The sequence below is a fragment of the Ochotona princeps genome, chromosome 14 (assembly GCF_030435755.1).
Source record: "Ochotona princeps isolate mOchPri1 chromosome 14, mOchPri1.hap1, whole genome shotgun sequence".
Lineage (NCBI taxonomy): Eukaryota > Metazoa > Chordata > Mammalia > Lagomorpha > Ochotonidae > Ochotona > Ochotona princeps.
Window position 1 is genome coordinate 3419671 of NC_080845.1, and position 15085 is coordinate 3434755.

The 15085-nt window shown below is 58.5% G+C and overlaps 1 protein-coding gene across 1 annotated transcript in view; it reads right to left on the reverse strand.

The window, feature by feature from the left end:
• HMCN2 (hemicentin 2) overlaps positions 1-15085 on the reverse strand; it is a 120850-nt gene that overhangs the window by 67590 nt on the left and 38175 nt on the right. The window contains exons 16-22 of the mRNA XM_012929312.2: positions 11697-11882; positions 11083-11178; positions 10751-10878; positions 9029-9173; positions 6452-6564; positions 6186-6345; positions 5275-5440 (exon numbers count right to left, since the gene is read on the reverse strand). Of these exons, the coding sequence (XP_012784766.2) occupies positions 5275-5440; positions 6186-6345; positions 6452-6564; positions 9029-9173; positions 10751-10878; positions 11083-11178; positions 11697-11882 (994 nt within the window). The remainder of the gene's footprint in view (positions 1-5274; positions 5441-6185; positions 6346-6451; positions 6565-9028; positions 9174-10750; positions 10879-11082; positions 11179-11696; positions 11883-15085) is intronic.

The window sequence follows — 15085 nt, forward strand, 5'->3', positions numbered from 1 at the left end:
GTATCAGGACCCTGCAGGTTCTGTGATGGCTGGGGGCTAGGGGTGCCATGGGGGCAAGGGGTTGCCACGGCAGCCCATGCCTGCTCCTTCTGCCCCCGCCTCAGCTCCAGAGGACCCCCTAGGAGGTTCCGGGGGCAGGAGAGGGGCAAGAGGAAATGAGGAGGACATGGTGGCGGTGTCATTAGCAGGAGCTTCTGCTTGCAGGGGGTGCAGCCAAATGGCTCCATGTGAAGCCCAGATGAGGACACGCCGAGGTGCTGGGGAATTTCCTGTTTATGACACCCAGCTGGCTCAGGCCGCAGAGCGGGGCGAGGCACGAGCAGATGTCAGAGTCAGGGCGGGGGTGGGGGACGGGATTCGGGAGGCGGCCCCCCACCCTGTTGGATCTGCAAGCCAAGGGGCTGCCCTGAGAGACCAGAGGCAGCTGCCAGGGCTCTCTGAAGGGCACTGATCCTGACCCTGCCACACACTCAGCCCCCAGCTCACACCTGAGCACAGCCGTGCTGGGCTCCCCTCTCTGCCCATCCCCACTGCTGTCAGCCACCTGCTCCTGAGCCCCAAGTGACCGTAAGCCAGTGGCAAGTGATGATTGTGTGGTAGACCACACACCTGCCACTGTCTGATGGCTCCAGAAGAGGAGCCAGGCGTGCTCAGATCCCTGGAGTGTGCCAGCCCTTAGCACTGGCCCTGGTCCCCACTAGGTGCTCAGGAAACAGATGACGGTAAATTCCAGCTGTCCCCTGTCTGTGCATCATGTGCCCTTCCCACGCCTGCTCAATCCATTCCACTCCCACCTCCCCTCCCCACCCCCTCAGATCACCCTGGAAAGCAGCACAGGGAAGCCCCCCTGATGCCCTCAAGAAGGTAAAGCTCCCCCTGCTCCAAGTGGCCCTGAGCCCAGTCCGTCCAGCATTCATACATTCATTCATCCATATTCGTTCACTCAACAGGGCTACTGGGGGCAGGAAGGACTCTTCAAGCTGGCCCAGGGTAAGCCCCAGTCCCTCCTGCTCCCTCTGCAACCTGGGAGAAGTGGGGGCCATGGCTGTGGCGTGGGTAGCACTTTCTGCAGGTGTCCACACAGCAGCGAGCACACATCCAGGCAGCCCTCAGCAGTGGCCACTGCATACCAGTGTGCACCAGGACCTGTTAGCCTGGATGGTCACTCTCTCACCTCCACAGCCCAGTGGCCATGGTGCCAGGGACAGTAAGGAAGCCTCAAGCGGCAAAGACGCACTGGGGCAACAGAGAAAAGGGAGTCAGATTTTCTCCAAGGTGGTCAGTGTGATATGGGGTGAAGGGGAAGAGAGAGGGAGAAAGAGAGAGAGAGAGAGAGAGCCATCGCCCTGAGCCCCAACGTGATAACCCATCAATGCAGGATTGTTAACAGCTCAGCGCCGATGCCAGTAACCCTCACCTACCAAGTGCTTCCTGTGTACACTGCCTGGCTAAGTAGCTGTCAGGTACATTCTCTCACGAGGTGCCAAACAGCCACGTCCTAAGGTGGCACCTCCCACTACCTCATTGGCCTTTACAATGGGTAAAGATGGGTCAAGGAGACCCAGCCCATATCCAGAGCCGCTCAGGGCCCAGCTGGCGCCCGATCTTCACCATCTGCAGTGATGCTCCCGGCCACAGTGACCCAGTCGCTCCCCTCTAGGGTTTCCTGAGCTGGAATACCCTGCTGAAAGACTGCCGCTGGCCTTCCACAGAGATTCCAACCTGAAGCCAGCAGGCCACAACCAGCAAGATAGAGACCCCTGTGGGGCCCTGGGTGGCCCGGGTCTGGGCTCCTGGTGACTGGGTCAGCAGCTCTTTTCCAGGAGACGGGGTGGGAGAGAAGGGCATGTGAATGGGAGAGCGAGACACAAGCACTCCAGCCTCTTTAGGACTTAGGGATTTGGCCCGCGTGGGACCCTGGCTGGCTGCCTCCGGGAGCCGCAACCCCAGCCAGGGCGGCTCACAGCTGTCCCAGCTCCACAACACAATCACAAACAAACACTGTTGCCTGGAAACTGTGCCTCGCCCCAGCATCCCAGGGCTGTGTCCCAGGACCAGAGCCACGGGATGCTCTCTGGCTACCAATCCTCCCATTTCTCAGATGGGAAGACTGAGGTCCAGGGAGGGGTAGGGTCTTGTTCATACTCACCACTCCAGCCAGGATGATGGCCGAGTGGGGACCCCAGGTCTGTGTTCCTTAAGGCTGCCTTGGAACCGTTCTCTGACCTTGGTCAAGAGCTACTGTTGCTGATGGCAATGTGGAATTCACAACACTCCATAAACACAGTCCCGTGGGATGAAAACCGCATTCCCACCCTTGCAGGGCTCTCCGCCAAGCAGAGGACCCCAGAGAGAAGCGCTATGTTTGTTCAAAGACCTCCAGCAGCCATTTCCCAACACCACCCCCCACTCCTGCCACACACACACACAGGACAGCCTAGCAGCCAGGACAGCCCCAGGCCTGCTTGCTGGTTTGTTCTTGAACTAACAGCAGGTGGCAGGAGCCGGTAAGCAGGGACCAGAAAAATCACAGGGATGGAGCCCAAGAGGCACCACGTCAGCTCTGTGCCGGCACCTGCCTGAACATGAGTCAGGAGGGACCGGGCACACAGGTGACAGCGGCCTCCATGCGGCTGGTGGGTTCTCCTTCACTCAGGATCTGCTCACTGGGAGCCGCACAATGGACAAGATGGCCATCATGGCAGAGCTCACAGAGGTGCGGGAGGCCGAGGACCAGCAGCGGGCGGGGGAGGTCAGAAGGCACGGTGAGGCGAGCGCAGGCTGAGGGCATGGAGGGCTGACGGCCAGCCTCCACCACAGCGGCTCGGATGCTAAGCCTCGGGGCCCCATCCAAGAAGGAGGAAGGGTGGGGGCAGAGGGCACGGTGCCCCCATCACAAGGTGACTTATCCAGGGTGGCTGATTGTTGCTTTAGAGAGAAAGGAAAAGAGATCCTCCCCCTGCAAGGAACCAGGGAGGCTCCGGGTGCTGACCCCATCCAGGTCTCCCACGTGGGTGGCAGCCACTACCTGCTGCCTCCTAGCCTGTACGTTAGGAAAACTCTAGAATTCGGAGCAGAGCCAGGACTCACTGCCAGGAGACACTACTTCCACAATGGAGTTTTAAAGTCCACACATTCTGCCCAAACCACAGTAGGACTAGAGGCCCATGGGCCTGGGAGAAAGGGACTTGATTGTGTGTAGCCCTGGGCAACAGGGAAGCTCCCAGAGCTCCGAGGGGGGCTGCCAGGGAAGCTGAAACACGGTCCACAGTGAGGCTGCCTGAGCGCCCATGCACTGGGGAGCAGCTGGACAGCGTGGGGTCCACTCTGCCACAAAAAGGAATGAAGTTCTGGGTCACATGGCCACATGGACAAGCTCCCCTACCTTGGGCTCCATCAAACAAGCCAGACCACGAAGGCCATGTGGGATTCTGCTTACAAGACATGTCCAGAATAATTAAAGTCCTGAGAGACAGAAAGCAGATTGGTGGCTGCCAGGAGCTGGGGTGGGGATGGCGCAGGAATGGGGGGCAGTGGCTGCCCAGGGGTACAGAGTGTCGCCTGGGGTGGGGACGGCGGGGGAGGGATGATAATGTTCTCCGCTTGACAGCAGTGATGGCCACACGACTCCACGAGTGTCCCGAGCCCATGGAAGCCTGCACTTTCAATAGGCCAATGGGACAGTGTGCGAAGCCGTCCTACATAACACGCAGCCGAGACCTAGCAGACACAGTAACATGATAATAAGCATTTTTTTGAAGCTGCAATCGCTTCCTTCATGTCTCAATAGCAGCAGGAACATAAGATCAGAGGGGAGATTTTTCAGCCCTGACAACATCCCCAGTCATCCTTGTCCAAGTGGAATTTCAGTCATGTGTGCTGCACAGACACAGGGCAGTGGCAGCCAGGGGCCACCCACGTCCCACAGCCAAGCAGGGTCCAGGCGGATGCGGGCTCAGGGCTGCTGGACCCCGGGGTTGCCACCCTCAAGTACATCCCCCCACCTCCTTTTAATAAGTTCTTGGAATCTCATAAATCTGAGAGAATTTTAAAAATTATCAAATGGCGAGAAGGGAAGGCAGAAGGACAGAATGGACCGATTAAAAAATGCAAACATACAGTTCCTGGTGGATCTGTGAACCACCCAGTAAGCAGGAGTGACCAAGCAACAGTACCATTCCTGCTGCAGGAACAAGCCACATGTGCCCTAGCACTCGGGGACCCCCAGCCCTGATTAGCAGCCAGGACCCCGCCTTCCAAATAGACACTCTCTCCCACCTTTGTCTTCCACTCAACCCCCAAGACTTGGAGCCACAGTGACACCCACAGGGCCAGGAGGCTGGGGGTCCTGCAGTCACAGCCTGGGCAGGGTCCCTGTGCCCCAGGTGCATTTAGAGAGGGGTACAGCCTCCAGGTTGGGAGGGGCTTGTCTAACAGACGTTGGGTGACGCAGAGATACACTTTGGGGGCTGCTGTACAGAGCTGACTGCTCGGGGACCTCTGCAGCATCTCCAAGAGCTCGCCCATGCTGACACCGAGGCCTGAGTCACAGCCCCCCCAGCCCAGGGTCAAGGACCCAGCAGAGCCCAGGCTCAGCGCTCACTCCATGCCTTGGGGGGCACAGTGGGGTGGCTCTATCACACGAGAGTGCAGATCCCAGCTCTGAAGGATCTCAGCATTCCAGACCTGACTCAGGAAGTGTGGTCTGTCGCACAGGCCTGAAGCGGGCCCGTGTCATGGTCAGGGTGTGGCTTTTCGCTGTGGCAGCCAGGAGGCTGTGAGCTCTCCCACCCACCTCGGTGGTCCCCAGTGTCTCCAGGCAGCTCGGATAACAGCAGCTGAGGGGTAGTGACATGAGCCAGTAGAACACCAACATTCTATATGGACTCCACTTCCCATGCAGCTCCCTGCTGATGCACCTGGGGAAGCCACACAAGGTAACCCCGGGCCCCGCACCCAGACGGGGATCCGGCTGCTGGCGTCAGGCTGGCTCAGATGCCTGGCTGTTGTGGCCATTGAGGGAGTGAGCCAGTGGATGGAAGATACCTTTCTCTACAACCGCTTTTCAAATACATAAATAAATCTTTTTTAAAAATCTGCTACTGTTTGGGAGATCTGGCTTCCACACACCCTCCAGAACTCCCCAAGGACTAAGAGACCCCATGGATAAGATGCCACATATGCAGGTGCTCAGCACCCCCTGGGAACTTCCACAGAGCCCTCCCCCACACTTGCTAAGTCTCTGGCCAGCTTGAGGCCACGGTTGGGGCTTACCTGTCAGTGATGGGCAGCACAGGGTGTGAGTCCTTCGTCCAGGTGACCAGCGGAGGTGGGGAGCCCTGGGCCTCGCAGTCCAGGGTCACTTCTTCTCCAGTCCTCACCACAACTCGCAGAGGAGTGTCTGCGTCCTGGGAACCGTTCCCGCCGATCTGGGGCTTGGCTGTTGTGGGAAGAAGCGGGGTCGTGAGCAAGGCTAGGAGGGCCACAGGAAGCAGAGGTGGGACTGTGACCTTGATCTTGGAGAGGCCAGGAAGTGGGGGTGGCTCTGTCACATGGGGAGAGTGCATAATGCAGGTGAGGCTCAGAGCTGGCCAGAGAGAGCCCCCCCCTGCTGCCCACCCTCACCTGGGCCCTCTCAAGCCCCAGGGAGGGATTGGGGATCCCTGGGGACCCAATGAGAGTACAGAGGACACTGGCCCTGTCTAGCCTACCTCCCACCCCAGGACTTCCTCACAGGAGGCACATCTGTATGTATGACAGTGACACAAGCCAGCCAGCAGGGGACACAGACCCCTTTGTAACCCCACACATTAACTCAGAGAGGAAATCTCACCTACGCTCTTCAAATTTTTTTTTTGCAACATAAAAAAATTTGGCTCCAGGAGGACATGGCAGACAGGCAGCAGATGAGACAATTGCTCATTGATCCCCAGCTCAGACACCATGCGCCCTACTCCGCTGCATAGAGCAGGGCTGCTGCCCTTCCTCACAGTGGTTGGTGTAGGCCACACTGGAGCCAATTAAAGAACCACTTCACCACTGTCCTGGCAGAGGCCACAGAGGAGGTCTGCTGGTCTCATGCAAAGGTCCTGGGGCAGGATGGGTGATTCTGAAAACGTGTGAGGAGGCAAGGAGGCTGAAGAGGTGGGCGGGTCCCAGTTGAGGCTTCTCCCACTGTCACTCACTGTTGACAGACAGCCACATCTCCTGGCTGGAGAAGCCCACCGCGTTGGTGGCCGTGCAGACGTAGGCCCCAGCATCCTGGGCGGTCGGCCGGGCGATGAGCAGGGTCCCATTCTTGCTCACGTTGTAGTGGGCATCCCGGGAAGTCAGAACCTTGGTGTCCTAGGGCAGAGCCACAGGCCACATTAGGAGCAGCCCACACCCGCACCCTCCCCAGGGAGTACTGGGCCCACCCTTGGGGACCCACACAGCCCCAGGCTCTGCCTACCTTGGTCCAGGTAATGGTGGGGGCGGGGATTCCTGAGGGTACACAGGGGAGGGAGGCAGGCACCCCTTCATTGGTGACGTGGTGGGTAGTCGTGGGGTGGATTCTAGGTGGCACTTGTACAAATAAACCAATTCCATCAGCCAGGGTCCCAAGGGAGTGACACCTGCCAACAGCCACTCCGCCCCAGCCCCCGCCCCCAGGCACTGTCATCAAGTGCTCAGGTCACAGGAACCCGACACCCCTGAAGGGCGCAGGAAGATGCCTGTCTCCAGCATCCTGGGAAAGGCCCCTCCACTGCTGGCCAGGCCAAGAACTACAGGCTCACAGGGTGGCCAGCAAGGCATGGAGGAGGGGGAGGCCGGGCGGATGAGGGGGGGCTGGGCGCAGTGGCTCTGCTTTGCTGCTAAGTGAAACTGCTTCAGTTTGGAGAAGTGGGGAGCAGGCTCTGCTACCACAGGATGACTCCTCGTGAGATAAGCCAGCGATGGGCCAGACAAGCACCATCCTCCACTGGCCCCTGCACTGGGCCAAAGCTGGAGGCCCCAGGGCGGGGGAGGGGCCAGAGCCCCAGGCCATGGGAAAGTTCTAGAGGCCCAGACTGTCTCCCACCCTTGGCCGGCCTGACAGGTTTGCTGTCAGCGCGCTGTGCGCTGACCAATGGACAAAAGGCCAGGTCTTCTGCAATGTACACTTTACCACTTAAAAACCTTTTAACAAGAAAATTGAAACAGCATGTTCTCCCGGGCCACGACCACCAGCTCACTACTGTCAAGCTTCTTCCCCAGCTGGGGAGCGCTGTGCGTGGGAACAGCAAGCTGGACTGGCTGCTGGGGGCTACTTGGTGCTTCTGCTGCCCACCCCCACAGCAGGAGAAGCCTCAAAGCTAAACCAGCCCCAGCTCCTCCTCCTGCTTCTCCCTGGAGGGAGTGACAGTGACAAGTGACAGAGATTAGTATCTGCAGAATAAAGCAGGCTTAGAATCAGGTGCCACACGCCTGTGCCCAGCACCGCCTGAAGCCTCAGCTTGCTAGAGAAGGGCAGGGTAGTGCAACCAGCACTAGGGTAGGACAGTGGAGAAGCCCAGCCGGAAGCTAGCTGCTGGCTGTGGGGCAGTGGGTTAAATCAGCTCACATGAGCAAGCACCAGTTCAAGTCCCAGCCGCTCCACTTCCCATCCAGCTCCCTGCAAATGCGCCTGGGAAAGCGGTGGAGGGTGGCCAAGCGCTTGAGTCCCTGCACCCACGTGGGAGACTCAGATGGCAGCTCCTGGGTCCTAGCTTCAGCCTAGCTCAGTCCTGGCTTTTGCAGCCACTTGGGGAATGAATCCTGTCTGTTCCTTTCTCTGCAACTCTTCCTTTCAAATAAAATAAAACAGAAGGGAGGAAAGGAAATGGCTTCGGGTTTTCCCACGTAGCCCACCCTGGGGCCTTCACGAATGTGTTGAGAAATGAACTGTGCTAAGGAAGGTGGCGCTTCTCCCAGCCGGCTGCACAGAAGTGGCCATGCAGGGCACAGCTGGGGCGGGGAGTGGGGAATGGAAGGTTGAAACTTAAGTGAAAACAAGCCTGGCATCTTGCCCTGGGACGTGGCGCAAGGGGGCATCCTGGAATGACAGGGAGCCAGGACGCACAGAGGTATCAGCCCAGCCCCTTCCGAACTTTGGTTTTGTTCTATAAAAAGGAAAACAACGCTTTCTTCCCTCTCATTTCTCAGGGAGTTATAAAACAAATGTGAGAAAGACAAATGGAAAATGTAACCAAGCTTAGTTTTAAACTTGTCATCTTTCATCACAAAGAGGCGGGGCTGAGGTTGTAGCCCCAGCTGCTGCCTATGATGCCAGCATCCCCCAGGAGAGCGCAGGTTTGAGTCCCAGCTGCTCCACTTCTGATCCAGGTGCGTGAGAAAGCAGTGGAGGATGACTCAATTGCTTGGATCTCTGCACCTATATGGGACACCTGACAGAGCTCCTGGCTCCTGGCTTCAGCCTGGCCCAGTCCCAGCCATTGTGGCCATTTGTGCAGCAAACCAGTAGATGAAAATCTCTGTCTCTCGCCTCCACTCAAAGTTAAGTTTTTTGAATTGCATCCCTGCTCTTTGGGTACATTCTTCTCATCGTTATTCTGGATCCACTATAGTGTAATAGCTGCTCATGAAACATTTGCACCATAGGAGGCATGCTAAGCCAGGCATCAGAGATGATTGGCAGATGTGTAGAGGCACCAAATTAGGAGGGGCATGGGCACTGGCAGAGGACTCTGGCAGCCCCTGCCCCCAGACACCCAGGGCCAGCTTGTATAAGGAGTGTGGAGCATGTGTGCGTGTGCGGAATGTGCAAATACATAGCAACATGTAACATCTGGTTAGTCTCAGCTACTGGAATGTGCTGTGTGTTTTTTAAAACATGACAAGTCCCTGATTTTTCTACAGCAAGTATGTGTTATTTGGGCAGTTCTTCTAAACAAGGGTATTTAAGACTGGTCACCTTCCCCCGCCTCTCTCTCCCCTGCCCACTGCCTCCCAGCTCCTGCTCGCCCCTGCCTTCTCCCTCTCCCACCTCCACTGCAGGCCTGGGCCTCACCTTGGACCACCAGCAGCACGTCCCGATGCTGAGAGCCGGCTGTGTTGGTGACCACGCAGCTGTAGCTCCCCGCGTCCTCCTGCAGTGCACGGGGCAGGTGCAGACTGCCGTCCGCCCGGACTGAAGGCCGGCTGCCCGGCAGGAGCTAGGGAGGGGTGGAAGCTGTGGCTCAGAGCGGCTGAGGCAAGGGTACTTGGGCAGTGCAGCCAGAGGGGAGCAGGCTGGACTGGGGCGCTGACCTTCAGAGGGGGCCCGGCACCTTAATGGGTAGGGTGGGGGATAGTCTGACTCCCCTGCCCCAACCTCCTCTCTAGGATTCATGCACTGCTACCCAAGACTCCAGAAGGCAAGACAGGTGGACTCCGGCACACTTCGACCCCACTACCCATTAGTCAACTGGACCGTGCAAGACTCTGAGCCCAGCTGAGCCCCTGGAGGTTTCTGGGTAATGTAGCCTTCAGTGTAGAGGGGCCAGAGGTCGGGGCTGCAGAAACCACAGCCAAAAAGCAGGGTCTATCCATGGGATAAGAAGGGCACAGCCACACAGGGACGCAGCAACAGCAGCTGGCTCCTGGCAGCTCCCCAGGACTGAGCCAACAGGACCGGGGTTAGGGGAACGGGGGGGAACGTCTAGAAGGGCCCAGAGAGGTCCGTCAGCTGGAGCACAGCTGGGCACGAGCAAGCAGATGGACGTGTAGCCAGGGGCTTTCTGGGGACAAGATGAGTGAGATGCGTTCTCCAGAGCGCACACTAAGACAGGGACACTGAGTACAGCTGCAGTTAAACTTGGCAGCACATCGGAAACACGGGGGAGTTTTTAAGACTTGCCACGTGTTTCAAAATAGAGTTTAACAGGCAGATAGAGTCTCAGGCTGCACCAGGCACACCTGTCGAACTCGAGGTGTCTGGGGCTCGAGTGTAAAAGGGTGAGAAATTGAGAGCAGGAGGAAAGCACACGAACTATAGCAGGACCCACAAAGGTCTTGGGGGATGTGCCATTTGTTCTGGGGCTCAGCCAATGTTCTACTAAGGCCGGGGTAACACCTTGGGCCCCGGGATCTCTGTCTCCATCATCCCCCTCTGCTGGGAGGCCTAAGAGAAGCCATTATATACTAGTGAGCACATCTGGGTTCCAATAAAACCGAAGACAGTGGACCTCGGCCAGATGTGGCCCAGGGGCTATGGTCTGCACACTCTGACCTTAGAAGGTTTTAGAATTTGGGCTGTGGAGTAGGGTGCATGGGCTCCAGCCCTGCTCGGCCACCGGACTGTGTGATGGATCACCCTAAGCTTCAGTTTAGGGGAGGTAAGGCCGAGCCTTATGACCCCCAAAGCACAAGGACTCCTGGTGAGGGCGGAGTCAGAGGAATTAGAAGAAAGCAAATAAACAAAACATCCAGTCAGAACAGCAGCCACCACCATGTGTCCCACAGTGCATGGGTGTTCTGGGTGGACAGGACACTGCTCAGGCCACAGCTCTGCCCCAGAACTATCAGAGCAACAGTGACAAATGCATTCTGACGGCTACCACCTACACCCTGGGGGTCAGAAGTCCTGCTCTGTAGCTGGCAGGACTATGAGGGCAACAAGTGCTGTCAATGCATGAACAGAGAAGCTTCTGGAATGATGCAGGTGGCAGAGAGAAGAAGCAATAGAGCCACAGAGCAGAGAAGGACACGACACCCCTCTCCTCCTACCAGGAGGAGCCCACGCGGCACTCACGGGACGGCCATCCTTGAGCCAGCGCCTCTCCGGGAAGGGCCTCCCAGCCAGGATGACACAAGACAGGGACACAGGCTGTCCCTCCAGGACACGGACAGTGGTGGCACTGCTGGCGATCTCCGGGGCTACTGCAGGGAGAGGAGACAGTGCCGGCTGCAGCACAGCCCCTGGGGGTCACCCAGGGGACATTGGCCCCACCCTCCTGCCCAGGGAATAGGTGTCTGCCTTAAAATCAGAGGGTACTAGTGGACCCTGGGATACGGTCTGGGAAGTGGGGCCACAGGTACTGCTATTCACTCTGACCCCCACGACTCTCCACGCCCCCAGCGAACCATGTCCAGTGACGGTGAGCCGGGCCTCAGCCTGCACCTTCCCAAAGATATTTCGGGCTTCACAGATGTACAAGGCCTGGTCTTTGAGGGTCACACCTAAGGACAGGAAAGAAGCCATTGACCACCAGGCCCTGAGGACTCCAGCCTCTAAGTGCCTGGAGGCCCTCGACACAGGCTGGCCCAACAGAGGTTTAAGCAGGAGGGCTGGAATGGCACAGAAAGGAAAGGATGCGGAAGAGGTCTCGATTTGTCCATCTGTAGAATGGGGTAATGGAGCAGTACCTGCACCTTGTAGTGTGATTGGACAGGCTCCACAGGGGACAAATAAAATGGACAGTATTAGACCAAACAGCAGCACGGCCACAGTAACTGCAATCATGAGAGCTCACACCCCCGTGACACTTAGCAGCACCGACAACGACACCAAGCTCTCCTGTCACCCACATAACGCTGGAGAGCGGGCCTGAGCTCCAACCCACAGGCAGGTTTATCGTTAGCTTGTTCATGAGCAGGTTCCCACCGTGGTCTGTGCTGGGGGAGGGGACAGGGTCCACTCTCAGCCACCCTGCCTATCTCCTGGGACCACCCCATGCCCACCCACCCTAATCACTTACTCTCAAGGAACAGCACTCCTGGGGGCCGCCGGAGCCTGCTGCCCTGATGGGGCCCCAACAGCTGGCCATCCTCACGGCGCCAGGTGACCTTGGGAGGTGGCCGGCCGGTGGCCCGGCAGCCCAGGAAGACGCTGCTGCCCAGCTCTGCTGTGACATCCACGGGCGGCTCTGTCAGTCGAGGTGCATCTGCAAGGAGGTGCTGGATCAGCCACGGGCAGCTGGGTCCATCCAGCCCAGCCACCTGTGCCCCCACCCCTGCCTGGCAGGTCTCTCATGGCTTCACTCATGAATGGGGAACAGGTTCCTGGGTAGCAGAGAATTCCTGAGGGCAGGGCAGAAAGTGCAGACTGTGTTGCGACGGGGCGGTGGGGGGGGGAACCGATGCCTCTCGTACCCCTGCAGGGGGTCTCAAGACCTTTGCTGTGGACCCTGTCACGCAGGGGGGCAGCGTGCCTGCTGCCCCTGGCAGGGGCTCCTCCCACAAAATCCACCTCTGATAGGCTGCCCGGTACCCTGGGACCACAAGAAGGTGTGCGTGGCTGAGTCCAACCATGACTGTGACCATGTCTGGCCATGTGGTGGCTTGCACGCAAGCTGGAGGGGAACACCAGGGCCTTGCAACACCCTTCTCCTCCCTCTCCTCCTCCAGGGCCACATAGGGCTTCCTGGGTATGTCTCTCAAGTGTTGAACCTACTCCCAGCCACCCTCTGTGTGGGCAGACCCAGGCCAGGGATGCCAGCTGGGCTCAGACACCAAGCCTAGGATGCTTTCTGGGTTTTTGTTATGTTTATGCATTTACTTACTTATTTGAGAAGCAGAGAGAGAGAGCTCTCCCATCTGCTGGTTCACTTCTCAAGTGCCCACAAAGGCCAGGCCTGGGCTGGGGCCAAAGCTGGGAGCCAGCCCCTCCATCCAGGTCGCCCACATTGGTGGCGGGAAGCCAAGGCCTTTGGCAATCCCTGCTGCCTCCCAGCTGGGCTCCAGGAAGATGGAGTCAGGAGCCCAAGAGCATCGGTTTGCAACATCTGCATCCCAACCCTCATCTTGACCTCCAGGTGCCTCTGCTGCTGGTGTGTGCCAACCCTCCTTGGGAGTCACCTTCGTGGGGAGCCCAGGCCACTGACCATAAACAGCACCTCCCCGCCTACCCTGGAGCACTGAGGAGCTACAAGGGGCTGTGTTCATCCCCGCCCTGGGCAGCAGGCCTGGACTAGGGCCGCCTGGCCCCCGGAGTTGTAAGAGGCTCCAACAATCGGCAAAGGGCAGAAATTGCCCCAATTCTTAAGCCATACAACCCCCTGCTCCTCCCCAAGGTAAGCAGCGTTAATGGCTTCCAGGGCTCCTTCCAAACCTTTCTTCCCTTCCTCCTGGGAAGGCAAAGGAAGAAGCAAGTCATTTCCCAAAACCCAGACTCCAGATTCCTGTCCTGTGGGCGGCGCTCTGGCTCCCTGTTAACCCTTGGCGCCCAGCACCACCTCTCTATTCTTTCCAAAAATCTTCCTTTCCCATCCAAACCATGACATCAGATTCTCTCCTGGCCGCAGGGATTTGGGAAGTTCCAGGGAGAAATAAACACAACTTGGAAAGTGACTGTGAGGAGAGGAAGACGGCTTGGATGCGGCCTCAGCCACCGCCCTCTCTGCCTTGGACCCAGCTGCTGCGGAGGCTGGGAGTCCCAGCATGCCTTCACCCGGGTCGGGTTCCTGCAGAGCTCAGGTTCTGGAGTGCAGCTGTGCTGTCCTTTACCCCACTGCAGATGGAGCAGAGGGCCGGGGACCCCAAAGGTCTGCCATGCCATCTCCATGCAGCCCAGTGGTGGGGCACGGTCAGACTTGCTCTCTCTGCCCACACTTCCACCCCATTCCCTCCTTCGCCCCCAGACAGCCCAGCTTTGTCTCCTGACCTTGGGGTCCACGGAATCCCCCTGCCATGTCCCACGCCTAGGCTTGAGCTGCACAGCCAAGAAGGACAGCTGACTGACAGCCACATGCACCCCATCCTTGGCACCCCACCAGGTGACAGGCACTTTGGGCACCAGAATTTCATTCAGTGTTTTAGTAACCGCCCAGATGGATAGCAGTACCCCAACTCTTGTCGTCCACGAGAAGAAGCAGAGGGTTAGAGGGATGGTGGGACCCGCCCAAGGTCAGAGCTCAAAGTCAAGAGCAGAACTGAGATGGGCACCTAGGTCTGATGGACGCTAAAGCCCAGGGTCCCAACCCACAACCTTTCCTCCCCTGGGTGCTGTCCTAGTCACAGCCCCCACCCATCTCCTCCATCTGTCTTCAGGGCTCAGTCCCAAAGCAGCTAGACTTTGGCCTGGGGTTAGGAGAGCTGTGCAGCCAGACCCCCAGCCTCACCTGGAGACCCCACAACCCTCCAGATGACTGTGAGGATGGGGAGACTGGGACCCCGAGTCCAGCAGCAGGGCGAGGAGGGACCTGACTGCCAGCCCAGTGCTCTTCTTACCTCCGCTCTCCTAGCTGCCCCGGGGCCTCTGCCATGACCCAGGGAGGCAGGGAGCAGACCCCCCTCTTCACCCCTGGCAGAAGCCAGCCCTGGGGAGCACCCTCCTAGAAATCTGCAAGCTGCCCCCAGATAGTGGGGTCTAGCAGTCACAGGTACAGCGATGTAGAGAGCTGGCTTCTCTGCATGTCCACCCACACACCCCACAAAAGGCCACAGGAGGACACAGGGTAGCAGAGGAGGCGGCTGCCTGCAATCTGAGGAAAGGGCCCCTGGCACAGCCCAGCCATGCTGGCACCCTGAGCTCCCACTGCAGCCTGGAGCAGGGGAAAAACAGATGTCTGCTGGTTTGCCCAGCCCCATGGGACTCTGTTCACAGCCGCCCAAGCTGACTGTATCCCTTTCCCAGCTCCCAAGGGTGGAGGGCAAAGCCCAGGTTCCTAAAAGCCACAAGTCCGCTCGGGGGCAGCGTCACTTCCTGCACCTGTTCCTTTGTGCCTTCCGGGAGCCAGCCATGGGGTCCAGGGACTGGGCCAGCAGCAAGCAGGATCGTGCCCTGAGGCCTGGCACAGTGCACAGGCAGGGAGGAATGAAGGTTGGCCACCCCAGAAGAGTGCCAACCCCAGAGGAGGGTGGGCGGTGTCTGTGCACAGGAGGCCACAGATTGCGTGAGTGGGGAGAAGCCCTTGTTCCTTGTTCTGTCAAGTGGCTGCAGGTGGGGTCATCAAGCACCCAGCTAGGGACCACACTTCCCCCTCCAGCAGGAAGGAACCCATGCAGGTTCTGGCCACGGTGAAGGGGCCAGGGCAGAAGTGGAGACATCCCAGCCTCCTGCTGTGCCACAAAGCAAGATCCAAGTCTGAGAGCCCCAGGCCTTGTCCACTCGGGACCTCAGTTTGCAAACAGGTGACTCTACTTTTAA